At 34.3% G+C, this 25,246-nt stretch overlaps 2 protein-coding genes across 2 annotated transcripts in view; both read left to right on the top strand.

Annotated features, from left to right (window-relative positions):
• Positions 1–24,234, top strand: part of LOC138324283 (85/88 kDa calcium-independent phospholipase A2-like) — a 52,909-nt gene extending 28,675 nt beyond the window's left edge. Inside the window, 8 exon segments of the mRNA XM_069269362.1 lie at positions 10,970–11,118; positions 11,837–11,955; positions 12,863–13,016; positions 16,320–16,470; positions 17,254–17,390; positions 17,822–17,976; positions 18,244–18,411; positions 18,713–24,234. Of these exon segments, the coding sequence (XP_069125463.1) occupies positions 10,970–11,118; positions 11,837–11,955; positions 12,863–13,016; positions 16,320–16,470; positions 17,254–17,390; positions 17,822–17,976; positions 18,244–18,411; positions 18,713–18,970 (1,291 nt within the window). The 3' untranslated portion in view covers positions 18,971–24,234.
• Positions 2,675–5,334, top strand: LOC138324509 (85/88 kDa calcium-independent phospholipase A2-like). Its single transcript, XM_069269568.1, has 3 exons — positions 2,675–2,743; positions 3,173–3,350; positions 5,149–5,334. Exons 1-3 carry the CDS (start codon positions 2,688–2,690, stop codon positions 5,164–5,166), a joined length of 252 nt encoding a protein of 83 aa, XP_069125669.1. The 5' UTR covers positions 2,675–2,687; the 3' UTR covers positions 5,167–5,334.
• Positions 24,235–25,246: the final 1,012 nt, after the last annotated feature.

Below are 25,246 nucleotides of genomic sequence, written 5' to 3'. Positions count from 1 at the left end.
CTCTCTTTTGTTCAAGGTATGTTTCTGTTCATCATTAATTTAGGCTTGGGGGAAGACCATGAACGGGTAAAGTTTCATCCTGCCTCTTTAAAGTTTGTACATGTATTGCTACATCGTTAATTAAGGCTGAAAGACCACGCCCGGGTAAGTTTCATCAGCCTGCTTTAAAAGGGGGTACCATTTCTGTTACATCATTAATTAAGGGCTGAAGACCATGTGCCGGGTAAGTTTCACATCAGCCTCTTTATATAAGTGAGGTTTGGTACATCATTAATTAAGGCTGGAAGTCCATGCCGGGCTAAAGTTTCTATCAGCCTCTTTAAAGTTTCGTTTTGATACATCATTGATTTAAAGGCTGAAGACCATGCTGGTAATAAGTTTTCTTCAGCCTCACGGTGTGTTAAAGTTTGTCTTTGGAGCATCGTTAATTAACGTTGAAGACCATTCTGGGTAAGTTTCATTCAGCCTCTTTAAAGTATGTATTGTACATCGTTAATTAAGGACTGCACGACCCATGACCGGGGTAAAGATTCATCAGCCTCTTTATACGCTTCCGTTTTGTACATCGATTAATCTAAGGCCTGAATGATATCATGGCCGGGGGTAAGTTTTCATCAGCCTCTTTATAAAGTATGTATTGTACATCGTTAAAGTAATGCTGAAGACAATGCCGGGTAGTAGTGTTCATCAGCGTAGCGTTTAGGAGCCCAGCCTTCTTACATATAAAGTATCAATGTGTTGATGTTTTATTAATGACTAGAGTAGCACGTGCACGCTGGTGACAAACAATCACAAATGTAAGGTTATTTAAGACCCATCGTTTATATTAGTGGTACATGCCAAAAATTATACAATATAATTCTCATCTAGTTGCATTTAATTGATATTACACATGTTAGCAATGGAATGATCAATGCCTAAAAATTTGAATTTTGGGCTAAATACATGTATGTATGCCATGTATTAACTCAACAATAAAACTCCCCCTGGGGCGGCTTTAATAGAAACCTATGTTGAACTAGTCTTTCATTAATGATTGATTACTTGATGGAAGTAAGCTAAAACATTCAATGACTGCACCAAAAGAAATCAAAATAGAGGAAAACATACCCAGTTTTTCAATACTTTCAGTCTGCATTTCATTCAATTATATAGTTAAATTCAATGCCTCAAGATAGGGGTGTAGGGGGCTTAGGCTTAGAGTGATAGGGATAGCTTTTGAAATTGGGTCTGAATATACGATATGCAGGGATAAAAATCTTCAGCCAATTGGCTGATTTAATTTCAGCCTTTTATGACTTTGTCAGGAAAATAGACTACTTGGTACATGTAATTCCATATTTGTTTTTTCAGCACGTTTTTAAAGATTTTCTATTGTACATCTCTCTATGATGAATGTATTTCACCGATAATCTTCTGAAAAAGTGAGAAATCTTACAGATAAAATGTTACTGGATATTCATGATAATTGTTTATACAATGTTGTCGAAATTACCGTTATACCTACTGTCCTAACTTGATTTATTCTCGGTATCCCTAGTGTTGACGATAAGGATACTAACGATGGCTAATGACAGACTGTTCGTTAGAGTGCGCGCAAGTTCTGTGATGTGGTCTCGTAGTGTACGTGAAGGGCAGAGAGTGTATGCAGCGCAAGAATCTTCAGAGAAGTAAAGCCTGTTGCCGGTTTTCTTTCCAAATATGATGTGTAGTTAAAATGCCGTTGCAGTAAAACTTCGTGTAAAACCATTGTCATTATTTCTTGTTTAGTCATATGTAATTAGAGGATTCAACATATTATGTAATGAAGTTTTCCTCATTATGCAAGCAATGATATCAAATGAGTCCATGATTATGAATAATCCTTTTGTTAAGAATAAATAAGTTGGATACCATCAATTGCATCTAAATGATAAAGGGGTGACCAGGGCCCTCTGATCATAATTATATTCTGTGAGAATCCAATAGATGGGTAACATGTAATTAGAAAACTAATTGGTGACCATCATGGTATAATTCTGTTCTTCCATTTTGCAGTATTTCATAATTAGTTTATTATTGAATGCACTTTTAGAAGCAAGATGATACTCAATCAATTTAGTATAATTTATGTATCTACTCACCAGACTGTGTATCTTCATTGCACTCAGTTTATATTATTAATGGGATTAAAATCAAAGCAATTTGATACGGCAAAGATATCAATATACTTATACAGCAATACATGTACTTGATTACACTCCAAATCACGTCTTGTCCCATTGACAACTGATATGTTTACGATTGATGTGATGGAGATTGATGCTCCTTTTATAAGATTTGTTCCGGTGATGAACTTGAGCCTAGAGACAACATTCCTGTTGGGAAATGAATACGTACGAATTGGGGTTAACTTGAGGACCCTGGCGAAATAGGTAGATCAGCCACTCTCAAGTATCCTTCAGGTTATTTATAAAATATCGCATAAAGAAACTCCACTTAAATTGATTTTTGTTAGTGTAATCGGAATCTGACCAATGTGGGGGGGAAGCATATGGCGCTTGTTCAGACGTGTCTTTACTCCAAAACTGAGAATGCTCCTATACAAATACTGCAATGTAGTTCTATGGCCAATGGAAAAAGGTTATGCAGAAGAAAGTATGTGATTGTTTCATGCGGGATCATCTGACAGACGTGGACAACAGCGCATGTTGCTGCTGTTGTGGGATTGTTTCGAATGCTTCAAATTCACAGACATCAAGAGGTTAGTGACTGACATGGAAAGGATGAAAAAATAATTTACAGATTTGTATACCATATAGACTTGACATCATTGAGAATCCCGACAGTATTGTTTCGTTCATGTATGTTGTATTCCATTATTGTGCATGTGGTATAGCCATAGTCTTGTACAGAATTAATGTAACAAATTGGTACAAAAATGATGTAAACAATCAACTTTATCTTGTTCAAGTTTACAGTCAGGACCTGTCTATAAAGGACATCAATTAGGCATTAGCACAATGCCCTACATATAAAATATGACAGGTGACCTTTGTACAGAGGTCAATTATATAATATTAAATTGCACTGAATGGGGTTGATAAGTTTGTTCTTTATAGCCTTGTTCAGGTGTATCATCAGCTTATATAGTGGGTATACAGAAAATATAACTTCCTTTTAAATTTTTCAGTCTCATAAACAGTCAATGTACAGCAACGAGCACCACCCCGATGATGGCAGCCATTATGGGGAGACAACTTCAGTGTGTCCAGGAGTTACAAGCTTGTGGTGCTTCCATGGAGGCTCAGGATCTGAATGGAGACACTGTGTATCACTACGCTGTCCAAGCTGACCCCAAGACCATACCAGTAACTATCCTCTAATCTGTACTCATTAGAATGATCAAATTATCCTTATCTTTACAGACTGTCTGCTATAGTCAGTGTAGGTGTCCTTTTTCTGTACTGTATGTTATAGTCAGCATATGTGTACTTTATCTGTACTGTATGTTATAGTCAGTGTATGTGTACTTTATCTGTACTGTATGTTATAGTCAGTGTATGTGTCCTTTATCTGTACTGTATGTTATAGTCAGTGTAGGTGTATTTTATCTGTACTGTATGTTATAGTCAGTGTAGGTGTCCTTTATCTGTACTGTATGTTATAGTCAGTGTATGTGTACTTTATCTGTACTGTATGTTATAGTCAGGGCATGTGTCCTTTATCTGTACTGTATGTTATAGTCAGTGTATGTGTCCTTTATCTGTACTGTATGTTATAGTCAGTGTAGGTGTCCTTTATCTGTACTGTATGTTATAGTCAGTGTATGGTGTCCTTTATCTGTACTGTATGTTATAGTCAGTGTATGTGTCCCTTTATCTGTACTGTATGTTATAGTCAGTTTATGTGTCCTTTATCTGTACTGTATGTTATAGTCAGTTTAAGGTGTCCTTTATCTGATACTGTATGTTATAGTCAGTGTATGTGTCCTTTATCTGTACTGTATGTTATAGTCAGTGTATGTGTCTTTATCTGTACTGTATGTTATAGTCAGTTGTCATGTGTCCTTTATCTGTTGTACATGCTTTGTTATAGTCAGTTTATGTGTCCTTTATCTGTACTGTATGTTATAGTCAGTGTATGTGTCCTTTATCTGTACTGTATGTTATAGTCAGTGTATGTGTCCTTTATCTGTACTGTATGTTATAGTCAGTGTATGTGTCCTTTATCAGTGAGGAACTGTATGTTAAGTCAGTGTACTGTGTCCTTTCCATCCTGTATCTGTACTGTTTATAGTCAGTGTATGTGTCCTTTATCTGTACTGTATGTTATAGTCAGTGTATGTGTCCTTTATCTGTACTGTATGTTATAGTCAGTGTATGTGTCCTTTATCTGTACTGTATGTTATAGTCAGTGTATGTGTCCTTTATCTGTACTGTATGTTATAGTCAGTTTATGTGTCCTTTATCTGTACTGTATGTTATAGTCAGTTTATTGTGTCCTTTATCTGTACTGTATGTTATAGTCAGTGTATGTGTCCTTTATCTGTACTGTATGTTATAGTCAGTGTAGGTGTCCTTTATCTGTACTGTATGTTATAGTCATGTGTAGGTGTCCTTTATCTGTACTGTATGTTCCTTTGAGTTAGTTTATGTGTCCCTTTATCTGGACTGTTATGTACTAGTCCGGCATGTGTCCTTTATCTGTACTGTATGTTATAGTCAGTTGTAGCGTGTCCTTTATCTGTACTGTATTGTTATAGTCAGTCGTATGTGTCCTTTATCTGTACTGTATGTTATAGTCAGTTTATAAGTGTGTCTTTATCTGTACTGTATGTTAAGTCAGTGTTGTCCTTTATCTGTACTGTATGTTATAGTCAGTGTATGTGTCCTTTATCTGTACTGTATGTTATAGTCTCGTTTATGTGTCCTTTATCTGTACTGCAATGTTATAGTCTCATGTTGTCAAACCTTTACTGTTCTGTAGGTTCATTGATTTAGTCTGAAAGGGCATAAACAGATGTTTAATGTAAGAGAGTAGTTAGTTATTATGTATCCTTTATCAACTCCATGAGGGAGCTATGAGTCTTGCACTGTTTTGGGGTCAGAGCTGAATTCTATTGATAATATTTATTGTTATAAAAATAATGTATGTGATATATTCCAGGTGTTGACTAGAGTGTGATGCGAAGAAGGTGATGGACTGGATGAACCATAAAGGCCAGACCTGCCTGAGTGTGGCCTGTGAGAGAGGGATGGTGGAAGCAGTAGAGGAACTGATACAAGCGGGAGCCAATCCATTTATATCCTCCGCAGACAGCTTTCCAATTCATTTAGCTGTCAAGGGAGGATATATCAGGTACTATAATGTATGATGGAATGGTAAATATTGATGCTTGATTTACTAATGCTGTATTGTTATATAATCCTTAATAGATGGGCCTGTCAGGTGGACAGGGATATCTCAACCCGAGTGAAAGATTTTGGCTGGTCAACCCGAGGCTTGCCGAGGGTTGATGGCCAATATCTTTCACGAGGGTTGAGATATCTCTGACCACTTGACAGCCCCATGTTTCATTCTTTTTCTCCCATACTTATTAGAAAAAATATGAAATTATATTTGCTTTCCAGCTTTTATTAGGTCACCTGAGACGAAGTCTCAAGTGACCTATTTTAATCGTCTTTTGTCCGTCGTCATGCATCGTCCGTCGTATGTCCGTAAACAATTTACATTTTCGACTCCTTCTCCAAAACTGCTGAAGCAATTTCAATGAAATTTTGCACAAACCTTCTAAGGCATAAGGCCAATCAAAATTGTGAATTATATGGTCCCCACCCCCCAGGGAGCTATGGGAGGGACTAAAAGGGGTAAAATTGACTAAAATTTCAAAAATCTTCTTCTCCACTCAAAGATGCGATGGAATTAAATACTCTTCATAGATAGAAAGGTCTCAAGGTCCTTTACAAAAATTGTAAATTATATGACCCTGGGGGTCTCAGGTTTCCCCCTGGGGAGGGGGTTAAGTTTACTATAGTTTATATAGGGAAAACACATTTTTGAGTATTATTTGATCATTTGTAATAGGAAATGAGTCAAATATTGTCAGAATTATCAGTATGAGATGGCCATTGAATCCTATTAACCAATTTTTCCATGGAGGATCAAGACCACCAACAAAAGAGGAGGCCCTTAGGGGCGGGATCCAAAAGGGGTCAAATAGGCAAAAATTTCACAAATATTTTTCTTCTGAAATTCTGGAAATGGTAGAATCACATACTCTTCATAAATGGACAGGTCTTGAGGTTTTTTATGTAAAAGTGTGAATTATATGACCCTGGGGTCATCACGTTTCCCCCTGGGGAGGGGAAACAAGTTTACTTTAGTTTATATAACATTTTAAGCATTTTTTGCTCAATTTTCATAGAAATGAGTCAGACTTGTGTAGAATTATTAGCCTGAAATAACATTTTACATCATAACTATATTGGTTAATGGTCAACCCCCTCAGGGGGGGGCCAAAAGGGGCAAATAGGCTAAAACTTAAAAAAAATCTTCTTCTTAATAAACTGGAAATGATGTAGAACAAAACTCTTCACTAGATGGATAGGTCTTTAAGGTGTTTTATGAAAATTGTGAATTGTATGACCCTTGGGTCTCAGGCTTCCCTGGGGGGGGGGGTCAAGTTTACTATAATTAACAGATATAGGAAAAAACACATTTTTGAGCATTATCAGTCATTTGTAATAGGAAATTAGTCAATTGTAGTCAGAATAATTATCCCTATGTCAACAGACATTGAATCTTATTAAAATTTCTATGACTGATCCATGTGTTCACCCCCCCAGGCCACTTAATTAGGTTTTGACGTGGAAATTTTGATTTAATCACGTTTTTTTAATCAAAATAGGATTTCGGCTCAAATGCCACATCATTTGCAACCAATGGCCGCCATTACTAAGTGTTAGGTACTGTATTTATCATAAATTCCCCTGAAACCTGACAATTAGTAGAAAAAATTGGAATGTCTTGTAATTTATAATATCTATTGGGATTGGGCCCATTTTTGTTTTCCATTTAGAACTTGTACAGTTATGTTTAGCCATATTAATTGTTTTAAAAACTGGTGAACATAATTTTTTTATTAGAAACACTGTGACTTTAAATAGATAACACATTTATTTTAAAAATTTAAATAATTCTACTAATTTTTAAATCGCAATTAATCTTTGTGTACAATGTGTTTTTGACAGTGAGATAAAATTCATATTTTTTGTTATTTTAATTTTTATTATAACACTAAGCTTTAAAATTAAATTGCGGCACAAAAAAAAAATTATTTGCGCTGCGCCGCTCAGTTTGCAACGGAGAAAAAAATTACCATTGCGCAGTGGAAAAAATCGAGGGAGAGAACACTGTGATCCCCAGGGGCCTTAGGGGATGAGGCCAAAACAGGTCAAATAGGCTTGCTAAAAAAACTTCAAAAAATTCTTCTGAAATTCTTTAAATGGTAGAATCAAATACTCTGCATAGATGGAAAGGTCTTAAAGTCCTTTACAAAAATTGTGAATTATATGACCCTGGGGTCTCATGTTTTCCCCTAGGGAGGGGGTCAAGTTTACTTTAGTTTATATAGGAAAAACACATTTATGAACACTATTTGCCTATTTTTCATAGGAAAATAGTCAAACTGGGTTAGAATTATTAGCCTGAAATAGCATTTTAATATCATATCCATATGATATTGGTCATGGCCGACTCCCAGTGGCCAGAGGAGCGGAGGCAAAAGGGGTCAAAAACATGGTAATTTCAAAAAGTCTTCTTTTTAAATTCACAGCGGCTGCGTGCGCAGGTTTGCATTGAGAAAAACAATTGATGGAAACCAGATACTCTTGATAGATTGGAAGGTCTTAGGGCCCTTTACAAAAATTTGTGAATTTCATTTGCCCTGGAATTTCAAATTTTCCCTGGGGAGGGGGTCAAATTTACTCTAGTTTATATAGGAAAAACACATTTGGGAACATTATTTGCTTAGTTTTTATAGGAAATTAGTCAATCTGGGTTAGAATTATTAACCTGAGATAGTATTTTAACATCATATCCATATTGGTTCTGACCAACCCCCAGGGGCCAGAGGGGTGGGGTCAAAATGGATAACATTTCAAAAATCTTTCTGTTGAATTCACAGATTTGATGAACCAAATAATCGTCATAGATTAAAAAGTCAAATTTATCAAATCACTAACTGACTTCAAGGGCCTGATGGGCAAATATATAGTGTTTATATGCATGTCTTTTTTTCATTCTGTACCTGAACTCAGGTGAACGTTAAGGCCATGGGCCTCTTGTCATAATCATGTGAGGAACGTCGTTATGCGTCAAAAAGGTGTCATCAACAAATGCAAGTTGCGGTTAACGCAGCATGGTATTGAATGGACATCATGTATAATTGTCTAGCGCTTGTGAGCTTTCTTACACTCCCCTGTGTAAGATAGAGTTTATCTTTTCACTTAGCAACCACAGGATATCGTGGGGAAGTATGGGGTGGAGAAAAGTTGGGTTTTCGTTATAGTCACATCCATTTGTATTCGCTGGAAAATTCAGATGTACATAAAGTCTTAAGTAATTTTCATGTTTTAAAAAAGTGTTCTAACCGCGTCCCACATCATAAAGATGCTCAGAGAGATAAAAGAATGTTTAGCCTAAAATTTGTAATCAAAAATTAAAAAAAACAAACAACCAAAAAACCACATTATATATACCTTTTTGCCAAATACAGACTGTATGGTATGTTACAAGCTGTGTTTTACCAGAAAGATGATGCTAAAATGGAGCACTATTGAGCTGGTTTATTCTCTTGTTCTATCGTTGTGTTAAGCAGATCCTCCCTAAAGAGAATTATATCCAGACTTGGCAAGCTTAAAAAGGACAACAAAAATGGAGGAACACTTCGATTCCACTGGGGCTCCGAACTGATAAGGTATACTTGAATGAATATGTAGATAACAATTTTCAGATTATCGAAAAACACTATGGGCTGCTGTGGCCGAATGGTTAAGTTGTATCGACATATATATTACCACAAGTCTTCCACCTTGGGTTGCAAGTTTTCATCCCATATTGGGCACTTGCCAGGTAATAGGAACATGCTGACTTGTTGGTGGTTTTCCTTAGGATTCTCCGGTTTATCCTCCACTATGTAAACCTGACACAGCCTTAAATGACTTGAGTATTACAAAAACCGATCTAATTTACATAAGACTAATACAGGAAACAAAAGTTCTAGGTTTAGAAAAAGACCACTATTTCTCTAATAAAGTTCTGGTTAGTGCAATTTTAACCATGTTTTGATCCAAATTATAGGTACAGAAATGAAAGAAAAATGTATCTCGATTGTATCAGTTGAATGCTTTAAATATTCAGATGATGGAGCTGCTATGTAAGAGAAATTGTGGACTCTGAATGTTGGGAGCAACACCGTACAACACCACCATTAACACATTCATGCAGCAGGAGAAGAGGTTTGATTGTGAGAATGGTGTTGATTCGTGTTACGGCTCTGAACGCCAGGATCCCCGGGACCAGAAAGGGGACACACCGCTAACACCTTGCTGTTAGGGTAAGTTTTTAGATCAGGCGACATATCCGAGTAGCCTGGGCTCAGCACTCCCCCCCCAACTATTCCGTTTTGCTTAAGCAACACATGCAAAAGTGAATTTTATTTTAGCAAGTATGAATTTTCATAAATGCAAATAACAAGGTACAGTAACAGTGGCACATTATTCTTCTTAGTTAAAACATTATTTCTTCATAAGTATAGCACTACATAATGTATTTGTTATGCAGCATTTTGACAATTGCATACAATATATACAAAGGTAAGTTAACGTTTGAGCTCCTGATACATACTCCGTCATAACATATTGCAAGCGTCCCCTCTACATTAATACATATCTCTAGTACCATAACCACTTACCTTATCAACTGGTTAAAGAACGTTGCGATGAAAACATACATTAATCAACTGTTTTTAGAATTACTATGAAAGAAGTGGATTACTAAAAAAAAACTGGTAAAACAATGAAATCATAGTAAGGCAAAAGAAGTATTTCGCTAAGTGACAAAAGGATAGTTGAATCAAAATTCTCACCATTTTGGCGATGTCTGCAGCGGCGTGAGTCGATTATCTAGTAAAGAAAAAAAACTTTTGCATATTTTTTGTGACCATTTATGATTGAATATAATGTATGGCAAATAGCAAGATAGATTCATCAATAACAAAAATGTGAAATGGGTAGCTCATGAGCCCACAGTAGTATCCCATAGTAATCTGCACAGGATATTCCCAAGAGAACTCACAACTGAACAGACATATCTTGGAAATCAGTATTTGACGTATTTGACAAAGTTTAAACATAAGGTGGGCAGTCCTTAAACTTTGCCAGTACTGGGGCATTTTTGGGCTATTTGGATTATCAAGGGTCCACTGTACAACTAACATGCCTAATAGTAATCATTATATAAACATTGAAAACAACATTTTTTAGTGTAGGACAGGTTGCTTTCGTTGTAAAGAAAAGAAATAAATAAAAATGGAAACATATGTAGAGATATGTAAAGAGTTTTTCAAATATATTAATTTATCAATGGTATTGAATTTGAATAATGAATGTAATGATAATACAAAAATTTTTTTGTTTCCCTTGAGCAGAACGATGATGTTGAGAATGGTGCGTACTCTGGTGGTATTTGGAGCCAGATGTCAATCTTCGTAATGTACACGAACCAAATCTGCAAGACACATAGCCAGCAGTTAACAATAGCAAAAACAAGTGAGAAATGAAAAAAAAAAAAAATGGAAAATATAAATGCATAATTAGAAAAAATGAAAATAAAACTGTTATTAAATTTGTTTTTTTGTGAGATTGTTTTGGCATAGATTGTTTTTTTTTTTTTTTTTTTTCTACATGATAATGTTTTACTTCTTCAGGGACATAATCGTTTTCATCCTTCATGTGTCTGGAGCAGGACGCTGCTCTGCAGAGGTAAAAGGATGTCAGAAGGGATGCTTTCATGAGGGAAGCTATGCTGGGACCCCTGATGAAACCATGAAAAGTATGATGGATGCTGATAAAACAGGTACATAGCAGATATATATGCAAAACACAGTGCAAATAGTAATTTAAGTTAATTACATATAAATTGTCAGATCCCTGTGTGTCATACTAATACTCAATGCAATCACACATGGGTCTTCATCTTTATGTAAGAGATTGTCACAATTTTTTAGGTCCCCTCTTGAAGAGAGGAGCTTATTGAATCACTTTGGCGTTGGCGTCCCAGGTTAAGGTTTTGGTCTAAGTGTTGTAATACTGTTATCTGTTACAACTTACTTTGATTTCTACACTCATTTCGGATTATTATAATTGTTGCTATGGGAGTGGACAATCATTGAAAGGAGCAAAAGCTGTATTTTGAAAATTTCAAGAGGCCCAATGGGCCGAAATAGCCAGGTTAAGGTTTTGGTGCAAGTTTTTTGTAATACTGTTTTCCGTCAAAACAGATGTTGATTTCTACAATGATTTTGAATTATAATTGTTGTGATGGGTATTGAAAGGGGGGATGCTGAATTTTGAGAATTTCAAGAGACCCAATGGGCTGAAAAGTTAAGTTGTGTAATGACATTGCTATATTATCATTATACTGGTAAATACAAGGAACCTGAATTGCATCAGCAAAATTTCAGAGGTGAGCTTTGCTGCTCTCAAACAACTCTTGTTTGTCTCAAAGAATATTGTATATGAATTAATATGTTGAAAACTATCTAGACTTACCTAAGTGACAAAATAATTTTCAGCAATTCTGGATGAAATGTTTTCTTCCTTCCCATTTGATGAGACACTAACAAAGGCAGAGGAGGCAGGATTCGGCCTTGATTCACCTGACTCAGGCACTGGTATTCCCCCAGGTGATAGGGTGAGATTATATCAAACTGTTGTCACATGTGTCTTGATAGAGCAGTAGACCAAGTAGTCATATAGTTTAATAATAATATATTAAAGCATACATTAGATATAACCTTGAGGGAGAGAACTGACAGGCATTGCCTGTGTTGTTAAATCCCTTTTCAATTTAATTTAATTGAAATCAAATTTTGTTGAAATTGAAATATAACCATACCTTAAAGATGCTCCACCGCTGACAAATTGTATTTTTTCACTATCAAAAACAGGAGCAGACGATTTCGTATTTTTCTTCAGTTACAAAAGTTACTTACTTTACACCATTACCACCATTGAAAAATTTGAGCTTTTAAATTAACTTAAAGTTGAAAAAATGAAAAAATAGTTAATTGCATCCTGAAAAAATTCTGTGGCACTATATCTTATATGGAATGAAGTAATGATTGCACATGCACCACAGGCGAAACAAATTATTTTATGTTATTTTTTGTGTTTATGAGGCATATCTATACAAAATTAAACACCAATTATTGTTCAAATGATAAATGTCATTTATGCTCTGTCAGCGTAAAGTAGCCATATTTTTTTTGTGCAAAATGAATTGCACAAAAAAAACTAAAAAATATAATAACCACTAAAATATGTATGTTTACCAGTACATATATTTTATATATATTTTACATGTACATGTATTAGGTTTTAAAAACGAAAGGGAATATAAAAACACTTGTATATACTAAGAGAGTACATGTAATACAGGTCCATAGGGTGACTAGTGTAAATATCCCAGTTTTATCAATAATTTTCAAATGAAGTTTACATAAATGATATTTGGATATATTTTAAAAAGAGAGCAAGATCATGTATATTTTCAAATGAAATAATACTACAGCACTCCATGTATTTGATTGGTGTAACAGTTACTCTGTCTGGATGGAGGAGGGATACGAGGGTTGGTACTGATACAGGTGTTGATGGCGATAGAGAAAGAGGCTGGAATTCCTATAAAGGATTGCTTTGATTGGATAGGAGGGACTAGTACTGGTGGAATACTGGCTCTGGGCATTGGTGTCGGTATGAACCCATTTATCTACGTTATTGAATTTCCTTTAAACAAAAGTTAACTGGCTATTCTAAATTCAATGGTTTTGTTACCTTATTATAAAGAGCAACACCTTCTTTTGTCAAGTTTTATTTCAACAAATGTAGAATAGTTGAAATTAACGTAGACCGTCCCTTCTGTGACGTCATACGTTTGTAAAGTCGCTTTCCGGACACCGGCAAACATATTTTATTTCTCCATACCCACCTATTATAACTCGCTTCGGATATCCGCAAATATTTCGTCTGCCAGCTTTCCGAGTGTTTACTTGACGTGTACCAATCTAAAGGTGTTAATTGTGTGCTATTCGGTAAATATAGTATAATGTTGAAGATTCGTGCATGAAGTCAATTCCAAGAATCATAATAGTCGCTAAACAATCAACTGGAATACACATGGATTGACGGGAACCCAAAATGAAGAACTTTGCATCAGTTACAGTAGGCCTAGTAACTGAACAGCTGGCAGGGATAGGGATTGGGCACAGCATCATAAAAACAGATACATATATTAGCAAACTTACAAAGAAAATAGATACAAAGAATACAAAAAGGCATCTTCTGGACAATGAAGCTATGGAAGGCCTAATTTTTATCATTACTTATCAAATCAGAATTATATATTAGATGGCAGATCAATAGTACTAGAGAGAATATATAAAGTTTTAGTAATTACTGCAGGAATATTACAAGAGTTTTCAATATTTTATATCAACACCTTTTAATAATGTGAACTTGCAGAAGTAAAACTCATTCGTATGGTACATCAATATCATCATTAAGTTACGGGAACTCCAGCAAGGGGTATATACAGCTTGAGGCTTACAGTGTGCACATAGAAGGTTTATATATTACAAGTTTTATAATACTGATTGTATGTGTCTTGTTTTACTGTGTGAACGGGCCCTTACTGATCACGAGCGATGTTTTGAACACGGCTAATTCTGCCAAGGGTTCATGGAGTATAACGTAATCAGAAGCCTTGGCTAGCGAAGATGACATGTAGTATGTAATTATTATGTTATCTTGTATGCTCCAATAAAAAATAAATATAGAAAACTAACAAAGGTAAATGAATAACATAAAACGTTGCAAAGTGCTATGGATTCGCCTATTTTTAACGTTTTCAAGCCAAAATTTAAGGAATGTTAGAAACCAAATTGGTCATATTTTGACCTAGAGTCCTGAAATTTCACTTATAGCATGCTGGGATGAAGGGCTACCAAGTTTGTTCAAATGAATGACATTGACCTTCATTCAAGGTTACAGGCCTGGGGTCAAATAGCTGAAAATCTTTAACAGACTTCTTCTAAATAACCAAGAGGCCTAGAGACCTGAAATTGGGCCTGTGACATTCTGAGGACCTGAAATTGGGCCTGTGAAATTCTGAGGTGAAGGGCTACCAAGTTTGTTCAAATGAATGACCTTGGTCTTCATTCAAGGTTACAGGGGTCAAATAGGCTGAAATATCCTGTTTAGACTTCTGCTTCATAACCAAGAGGCCAAGAGACCCGATATTTGGCATGTAACATGCTGGGATGAAGGACTACCAAGCTTGTTCAAATGACCTTGACTTTCATTCAAGGTCACAGGGGTCAAATAGGCTATAATCTTTAAACGACTTCTTCTTAATAACCAAGAGGCCTAGGGACCTGATATAAGGCCTGTGACATGCTTGGATCTAGGGCTACCAAGTTTGTTCAAATGAATGACCTTGACTTTCATCCAAGGTCACAGGGGCCAAATAGGCTATAATCTTTAACAGACTTCTCCTTAATAACCAAGAGGGCTAGAGACCTGAAATTGGGCCTGTGACATTCTGAGGACCTGAAATTGGGCCTGTGACATTCTGAAGTGAAGGGCTACCAAGTTTGTTCAAATGAATGACCTTGGTCTTCATTCAAGGTCACAGGGGTCAAATAGGCTGAAATATCTTGTTGAGACTTCTGCTTCATAACCAAGAGGCCAAGAGACCCGATATTTGGCATGTAACATGCTGGGATGAAGGACTACCAAGCTTGTTCAAATGAATGACCTTGACTTTCATTCAAGGTCACAGGGGTCAAAAAGGCTCAAATCTTTAAACAACTTCTTCTTAATAACCAAGAGGCCTAGAGACCTGATATTAAGCCTGTGACATGCTGGGATCAAGAGCTACCAAGTTTGTTCAAATGAATGACCTTGACTTTCATTCAAGGTCACAGGGGTCAAATATGCTATAATCTTTAAACGACTTCTCCTTAATAACCAAGAGAGCTAGAGACCTGATATTGGGCATGTGGCATGCTGGGATAGAGGGCTACCATGTTTGTTCAAATGAATGACCTTGACTTACATTCAAGGTCACAGGGGTCAAAAAGGCTAAAATCTTTAAACAACTTCTTATTAATAACCAAGAGGCAAAGAGGCCTCTAATGTGCTTAGGGATGATATAAATTCTTATTTACTCTATTTGTTAAGTATGAACCATGTATGATTACCAGATTGCAGGTGAGCGATTCGGGCCCATGGGGCCCTTGTTTGCTTTTCTAATTGCAAGTAAGTCAATCTTCATGGAAATTCTAAAAAATCGATTTTTCTTGAGATCATTTTTTTACAGAAAAAAGAAAACATGACTATTTTGATGCAATTTTTCACTAAAATTGAGTCCGGAATTACTTTTAAAATAACGATATTTCTTTTTATTGTGGAAAACCCAGCTTATTTGATATAGTTATGAATTATATATCACCTACTGAAGGTATGAAAATGTTACGAGCATATCCTTTATGTGTAAGTGATGTTACAAGGAGGAAATATAATGTATTTAAAAATCCTTAAAATCCGGAATATTAAGTTGTTAATACATATCTTTAAACAACCCTGGAAGAAAAATTAACCTGGTGACATATGATTTTTATGCGGTTTTTGTGATCAGGGTATACCTAAAATCAAAATATCAAAAGAACGAAATCCCTGAGAGGAAACTAGAAGGGAGGGTCTACCTTAATACAAATTTTAACAAGTCAGAAGCAATATTTGTGACAAAAGGGACTTAGTCTTAAGAATTTGATAGATATAAATGTTTACAATTGTGTTACAGTGGCCTTAAAACAAAAAAAAAATGTTATAATTCACTTGATAGAAATGAACTGACAATAACAAAAGGAAAAATGTCAGATTTTCCTCGCAAGTACACAATTATGATGATGTAAATAGATTTATACACCATGTCAAGAAAAATCCTTTATCTGTAATTTATAAGAATATATTTTTGTGATTAATTTTTATATATAGGGAAGTCCTTGACCTACTTGAAAGGACTTTACTTTCGTTTAAAAGACGAAGTCTTCACAGGAACTAGGCCATATGCTACCGAACCTTTTGAGGAGATGTTAAAAAGGGAATTTGGAGAAACAAGAGTAATGACCGATATCAGCCATCCAAAGTAAGATTTATATCAAGTGTGTATTGTATTTAGGATTTTGGTCGTCACATACTCCTTTGATCTTTACAACACACTACTTTGAAATCATTTATTTTCTAAGGCACAATTTTTGTGGAAAACAAAATTAACAGTTTTATCGAGACTTAACTTCGATTTGTGGGGAGACATGTACACAGTGTTTGCATGTTCGTGTGTACCTTTTCATGGCCTTGGGTACAAAACAGCAGTTACAGAAAGTTTGGTTTCAATTAAAAAAAAAAAAAGTGTTTTGAAACATTCTTGAAGTGTACGTTCATACGGATAAAATTTGTGATGTACGTGTTTGCATTGCTTCAAACAAAAAACCGAAACCAGGAAAATGAAATGAAACCCCCATGAAATATAATGATTTCACAGTATGCATATCATGATACTTGTCTCGATATACAATGTATTAACTTATTGTTCCTATATGATGAGTGATGAGAATCCAAGACAAAAAATAACCACAGTATATTGAGAATAAATACTTAGAAACACGATACTAAAAGTAATCAGTATTGGCAGTTTTCAAAATCTGTGTAAATCTTCAATAATTTGATTCAGTACTAATAAGAGTATGTTTAAAAGTTTTTATGATAGGCATCAATGATTTTTAAATATGTTTGAAGTATAATTTTGAATAATATAGTGCATTTAATTGATGCAGAAAACATATTAATTTACTTTAATTTAATTTTGAATTATCTAGTTGCTATACTGGGTGTGAAAGGTGCATAGAAACTATTGACATTTTCTTTACAGAATAGTAGTAATGGGGGTGTATGGAGACAGACATCCCACAGAATTACACTTGTTTAGGACTTACTTCCCCACCATACAAAGGGAATTCACAGCCACAAAGAAAGGTGTCAAGTTTGACCCTCCTCCTCCTCCAAATGGTAAAACACCATTCAAAGTTTTGAAAATTCAACTCTTAAGATTTAACAATGTCTTTTGTTTTCAGTTGAATGTCTACTTTGAGGAGAAAACAATAGAATATGCTAAAACATTTCCCCCTATATAAGGGGTATGCCAAGAATTAAGAGTCATCCTATTGTTTAGTGATTGTTTCACTAAAATTTGAATAAACAAATCTCGAGGTATGGACCAAAAAGCCTTTGTGTCATGTATTGGATACAGATATGTACCAATGCACTGTATGAAATTTACTATGAAGAATTTCTGATACGGTATTAATAGGTATTAAACAGTATTTTGAAGTTTCGTATAAAAAGTTTCAGTTGTAGTTTGCATCAATAATAAATCCTTGAAAAATACTACCATAATCTGTATCTGGTTTTTAGAAAAGTGTTTTGATTTTTATTTCCAGAACAATTGATGTGGCAAGCAGCTCGTTCCAGTGGTGCAGCCCCTACATACTTCCGAGCTCATGGCAGGTTTGTGGATGGAGGGATGATCTCCAACAATCCAACACTGGACATGCTCACAGAAATCCATGAATACAACACTGGCCTCAAACTCAAGGTCTGTACAAATAGCATTAGTTTATCCTTAAAACAAACAAAACATAACATATTTACATAATATTCCAGAAACAGAAATTTGGATTCATTCAGAATAAGAAAATTGTGTCTTTTAGAAAAAGTTGACATTCAGTAGAAGTTGAATATATAATGATGTTTGCTGTGCCTATACACGCATCCTTGTCAATGTTTCGTTGATATAAATGTTTTTAAGTTAAGTGAAGTGATCAAAGTAAGATTTAAAATATTTTCTGTGTGATACCAACAGAACGAGGCCCACCTTACACATCCTCTGGCCTGTGTTGTCTCTCTTGGCACTGGTCGGATACCTGTAATTCGCAATGAACACATTGATGTGTACCGTCCAGAGAGCGTGTTTGAGATTCACAAAGTGGCCAAGGGAATATCTGGACTAGTCAGCATGCTTCTGGATCAGGTAAATTAGAACATCTATAATGTATTTATGGATGTATAGGGTTACATCTTTCTTGATATATAATTGGTTGACCTGCATGCACTTGTTATGTGAAATTTGAAGATAATTAGAATTCAAACATGGGTTCATCAATTTTTAACCAGAAAGATCACTGCTTGCTGGTCAGCAAGTGACTTTCTAAGAGCTGTCTAGCTAAAATCTTCAATAGGATGCAAATGAAATATTTCATTTTTTTGATAAAGCTTAGGAAAAGGAAAGGTCATTATAAGGTATGAATCATAAGGATTATTTGTGTTGTCAGGCCACAGCAGCTGAGGGGAGCCCCGTGGATCGGTCTCGAGCTTGGTGCAGTATGCTAAATGTTCCTTTTGCACGATTTAGCCCCCAGCTATCGGTGGACCTGCCTCTGGATTGTCATGACAACAAACAACTGATCAATATGATGTGGGAAACACAGTGCTATATCGAGGCCAACAAACATCGTGTTCAGCGTGTGGCTAGCATGCTGAGAAAATACCATAGAATTAATATGTCCCTACGACCTCTGTCAGATAACTAAAATCTGGGGTAGGTGGAAAGCTCATAATGTTGAATCAAGTAATATCTTTAATTTTCAACTGTTTATATTGTTTAAACCATAATTTAAAACAAAAACGTACTTCCTACTAGCTCATCAAAAAGTATCTGCCTTGTTATAATTCTTAAGTTGCTGATATTTTGTACACAATGATCAAACACAATGATAAAAAGATAGCGGTAACCTTTTATCAAATGGTCATGAAAAAATATCGTTTATTATGATATCAACATTTTAATGTTCAATATGCTAATGATGAGTGCTAAATGTTGACATTTTAGAATGTTATTTTGCAGGGTATGACACTAATATTTTTTTTAATATGTTATTGCTTGATAACCTTTGCCATTTACATGACTATGATGTCTTTGTTTGGTTTAACATGAAAGATTACTCAAAAAATATTTTGGAATTGTGCCATTTATTCAGGGTAATTACATTTAATACAATTATACATGTACAGTATGAGTTATCTCCCGTATAATATATGGGTTGTGCTATTTAAGAAATCCTATGTACTCAATATTATTTATGATGATTGTAAAATTTCCAAGTCATAACACCTTTTCAGTAAGTGAAAATTCTAAAGTAAAATCATAAAAACTATCTGTGTTATGGCCCTTTACTGTGTATGTATCTGTCATCATTTGTGAGAACTTTCTGAGGCAACAGAATATTTGTTATCTATTGTTTAATGTTCTTCACTTGGGATTGTAACTCGTTACCTCTTGGAATTTTAATGCATTGCTATTATGAATAATCACAATTTTGTGATTATATATATCTTTTAATTGTTAAGCAGTTTAATTTGATCTTTCTATTGTAAGCAAAAGTTTTACAAATCAGTGCTAATATTCTGTTCCTTATTTTTGTTTCTGAGTGATTGCACAATACATGTAATTTCTTGCAAAAGACCAAAGTTCTGATTTACACAATTATATTCACATAATGAACTTACTGATACCAGTAATGATTACATTCAATGTTATTGCTCAATGTTGTGCATCCATCCATAGAAGATACAATCAATTGTCTTTAGTGTAAACCTATCTGTGAAAGATGTATTAGTAAGAGTAGATACCTAGTCAATAATGTGCCAACAAGGACAGGAATAAGATCCTGTCTGGCAACAAAGTCATACAATGTGTTCCATTTGCGGGTTCGCACCAGTTGTATCGGTACAGATCTGTTGTATATGTAATGGTACGCTCTGTACCAGCCGAACTGAACCGGACAAGTTAACCACAGAAAAGTGGAACTTTTAGGTGTTGTTTTATATCCATAATGTTATTAAGATAGAATATAACTAGTTTTTGGATTTGAAGCATATCTTTCATATGAGTGCCATTATATATTTGAAAAACCCAAACATGTTTCATTAGGTGGTCCCGTATCAATTCAATACAACTGGTACTAATCTGCAAAAGGAATGCAAGGATAATGCTTTATAACTTCTGTGGGAAAAGACTTCATTTGTACACAGGGTTCCCATGCAACCTTGAAAACTGTAAAAAGTCGGGAAAATTGAAATAAAAAATCAGGATAGGGAAAACCTTGAGAAATAAGGAAACTTTGTCGAAATAGCCTTAAACTTTATTACTTGCATTTATTAAAATGTGTCCAAATGAGCAACTAGCTTATTTGAGAGGCATGTGGGAATCTACATAACCAAATCAATGTTGATATATAGTTTATTCATTGTTAATGTATAGTTAATTCATTGTTTTCTTTCATAATGAATGTAGTTTTATGTTGGAACAGGTCCATTTATATATAATTAGCATCATTCAAGTTGCATATTACTCTTGAATAATAAGCACATTCATGACTTGTGAAATGTATCTAAAAGTGTGAAAACATAATTTACTTGAATTTCACTTTTTGTCCTTGAAAAAACTTTGAAAAAGCCTTGAATTCTGGTCCAGAATATAACGGGAACCCTGTGTACATTTTGATATCGTACTTTGTTCATTATTTACTGAGAGTAGCTTAAAGTAGTGCTAGGATTTTTAACACCATAGTTAGTTTGATGTTATGTTGTATATTTGAATTTTAGGTCAAAACAAAACTTCTAGCTAGAAATCTGTCCTTTCAGATGCTAAATCCTTAAAGATGCTCCACCGCCGACAGAGCATAAATGATATTTATCACTTGAACAATAATTGGTGTTTAATCGTGTATATATATGTCTAATTAAGACAAAAATATTATAAAATAATTTATTTTGCCTTTGGTGCATGCGCAATCAGTACTTAATTCCATATAGGATATAGTGCCACAGAATTTTTTTTGGATGCAATTAATTATTTTTTGTAACTTTAACTTGAAGTGAAATTAGAAGCTCAAACTTTTCAATGGTGGTAATGGTGTAAAGTAAGTAACTTTTGTAACTGAAGAAAAATACTAAATCGTCTGCTCGTGTTTTTGATAGTGAAAAAATGTCATTTGTCAGCGGTGGAGCATCTTTAACGGGCTTGCTTATATTCTTATTTGATGCTAAAGTTTCAAGGGCCAAATCCATGACCATAATACAGTATATGTGACTACATATTGAACACGTTAAATCATTTTCATTCATGTATTACGATATCCTGGTCATGCTGCAACATTTACACTTGACTTATCAAACTGGTGATATACATTCCATTGTTGAAGTTACAGTAATTATTTATTTAAAATAGGTAGCTATGTTTAATTTATTGAAGTTAGAAAACGCCTTCTTAAATTGTTTTCTTTGGATTTGTAATAAGTTATTTGTTATAACTGTGGAACTCAAATTGTACATCTTAATAAATTGTGATAATACCTACTGCCTAGTAAATCCTTTGTTTGATTGACTGATAAAGTGCTGATCAAAAGTTGTATTTATTTAGAGTTATTGTTACTACCAGTACACAATTTACCATGATACCTGTATTAATATGTTTCTATTATTACAGCACTGATTATTCATGTGTATGTGTTTATATGTATAAAGATGTATTTGATTTGTTATATGTTTTACATCTGAAATTTACAAGATGATTCTGAATTGCCATTTGACTGTTGATTTTATATGTCTTTTACTTTTGTTGTATTATGATGATAATTATGGTTAGCCTTCAAGGTGATATTGTTTTCTTTACAGTATTTGTTGTGTTGTAAAATATGCAATGTCCTATATATCCTTTAGTGCCACTTGGCTGATTTTCTTTGATAGAGTTATCTCCCATATATATGTTGAGTTGTATATTGAAGTGTGCTATTTATTTCTCCCAAAAATCCTTTACACTCTATACTATCTATATCAATTGTAAAAAAAATTAAGTCATAGCACCTTTCAAGTTAATTGAGAGTTATGGCCCTTTATTGTGTACTGTATCTGTTATAATTTGCGAGTACTATCTCAGACAAAAAATGTCTGTTATCTATTGATTAATGTTCTTCACAAGGGATTGTAACTTGTTACCTCTTATTATGAATTTTAATGAACAGCTATTATGGATAATCACGATTTTTAACTTTTCATAGGGACAGAAAGTCATTGTTATATTATCATTGAATATCTATTACTTTGTGTAAAAAAGGAAGCCTTTTTATTATTCCTGTTGCAACTCATTTTCATGGTGACTAAATAAAAAAGTCCTTTTTCGTCCTTAGCAACTATTTCACAGGGAATATGATAGATTTAAAAGTTTTCCTATACCTAATATTGGATTATTCCATCATTGTTCTATTTCACTAATTCGAATTGACCTTAAAATACAATAATTCACAAAACAATAGATGGTTTTCAGTTATTACAGTGACTATCTGCTCACAGGTGTAGATAACTCAGAACTACAAAAAGGATAAATAATAGCAAGTGGACATTATGATACTGTATATATTACTACCTAGTCCAATAAATGTAGTATTGAGGTTTTGGTGTATTAAAATAAAATATTGAAATGATTCCAAACAAAATGTTTACAACAGGAACAACTCGGATTTCCCTTTTAGATTTATTTATTAAAATGTTTTCAGGGCTTGTACAGATGATCGTTGGAACTGACCATCCAACATTCTGTTTGTCGAGAAGAAATCCTGGCAACATGTTTTATAACATTCTTAATATATTTCATCTGCATTTCAAATTGTATAGAAATATTAGAAATGTCTTATATATCTTAAATTCTTTCCTTTGTATATTTTGTTGATATGAACTTGTATGTTGGAACAGCTGTCTATGTGGTTTAATTGAACATGTTTATTGTAAGAAATGTCCTATACATAGATTATTTCATATTGCCAAATGAGTTGCTTCCATTCAAATTGCCAACTATAAGTATTTAAATTATTTTAGTTATGAGGACTTCTATGTATATTTTGTAGACACAATTTCTTTCCTTTCACGAGAGGCCACAGTGTCATTTCCATGTTTTTCATACCAATTACACTTAAGTAAGTGTTTTGTGCAATAATGGTATATAATTAGCTTATTCTAAAACTGATAATTCTCAAATAAGATAGACTCTAAAATAAAATGTAGTTTTACTCAATAAAATTTGGATATTATTTGGTATTAAATGTATCATATTTAGTTGTATTCATATATGAGATGAAAAAAATGTATCTTATACTACATTTTCTCTGTGTTATATTATGGTTTCTTTGTTTCAATATCAACAGCATCATCAATTAATATCTACTTATTTGCTTTTCATTTTAACAACCTACATGAATCAATAGCTGCAATACACACAGCCATGATATTAGACCATTAGCGTACTGGCTCTATTAGTTTATTAGGGCTACACAATTGCACAGAAAAAATAATGTTTGTTGTATGAACCTGTTGACTATTAATATATGCAACTTATATCATGTTGATCCTTTAGATAAGGTTCAATAATTGACAGCTAAATGTGATGTAATGTATGTGATCATCCTGTTGTTGTTCTCCGTACAAATCAAAATGTTGTGTATAGTTATGAGTGCTTCTAATCAATAGAAATTAAAAAAAAATAATGATTTTACCTGATGTGAAATTATTTTTTGTGCCTGTCCTTGTTGGTGAATATAGTGAAGTCAGTAGTTATGGCGCCAAGTGGATTATCAGGACTGACGATGACATTGATTTTTTGTTACAATTGAGCTATACAATTGTTCAACATGTTTAAAAAGGATTGTTTTGATAGTCTAAATTGCCTTTTACTGATCTTTGGTTTGGGATGAAAGTAATCACACATAAGTTTGCTCCGTAAATAAAGATATCTTGACCATCGTGTGAAAAATCTTATGGTCATCATTCGTCAACACTTAGTTATACATTTTGTGGTCCCAAAAGGAGAATGTCGGATTGCTTTTCATATTTGTTTATAAACAAGTTTTATTCTATTCATACCCGAACCATTGCTCTAAAATTCACAAATAGAAACGTTAGAAATTCTAAGGAAGATGTCTGTTTGACATTGGTTGCACACCCAAAAGAAATTTCATTGTTTCTAACATTTAAATCATCAATAACTACATTATGTAGCTGTTTCGAATAATAGTTCAGTCCAAAAGACAATATAGCTATTGATTTTAATTAACTAACGGAACCAATAAATACCGACAGGTTATGTGTTACTTGCTTGTTTCTTCCTTTGACGAGTCGGTAAAAATGTTAATGTAACGCAATGAAATTATTGTCACGCCGGTAAAATTGTGAAGATCAATGATGTGGATTAGCATCAGGTTACTTCCAGAAACATTACTGACCTCTGTAGTGAGCCTTGATGTGGAGATGAAGAATCACTGATAAAGGTTACCCATACATTGCATATGCGACGAGCTCCCCATCACATTTAGTGGCCATATGTTTCATTAGTGAACAAAGAAACTTCATTCCAAACACAAGGTTTGTTATATATATTTAGCTGGTTGCAACGACATGTGCTGTATTTAACCTTGGGTTCTATATGTACCTCCTTGAAGTTTTCCTGGTATGACGTCATGTTGCAATGAGAAATTACCCTCTTTCAACCACGTCATCAAAAGAGTAAATTACCAGGAGACAGATCCATATATAATACGAGTCTGGACACATATACACCTACCAGTGAGGGGGCCAATCAAAACAAAAAGACGACCGTAAAATAAAGTGGAACTTAAACTATTGCCGCCTGAAACATATTTAACGGTGTTGTTGATTTTGATATCCTCAGAGATAGAGCTGGTTTATATGCCAACGCATTGATGTTGTATTTCTGTAAGGTGTCTTCAATATCGGAGGAACACAACGCTGATTGATAA

Source organism: Argopecten irradians, chromosome 5 (assembly GCF_041381155.1).
Source record: "Argopecten irradians isolate NY chromosome 5, Ai_NY, whole genome shotgun sequence".
NCBI lineage: Eukaryota > Metazoa > Mollusca > Bivalvia > Pectinida > Pectinidae > Argopecten > Argopecten irradians.
This window is presented reverse-complemented; position numbering and strand designations above follow the sequence as displayed.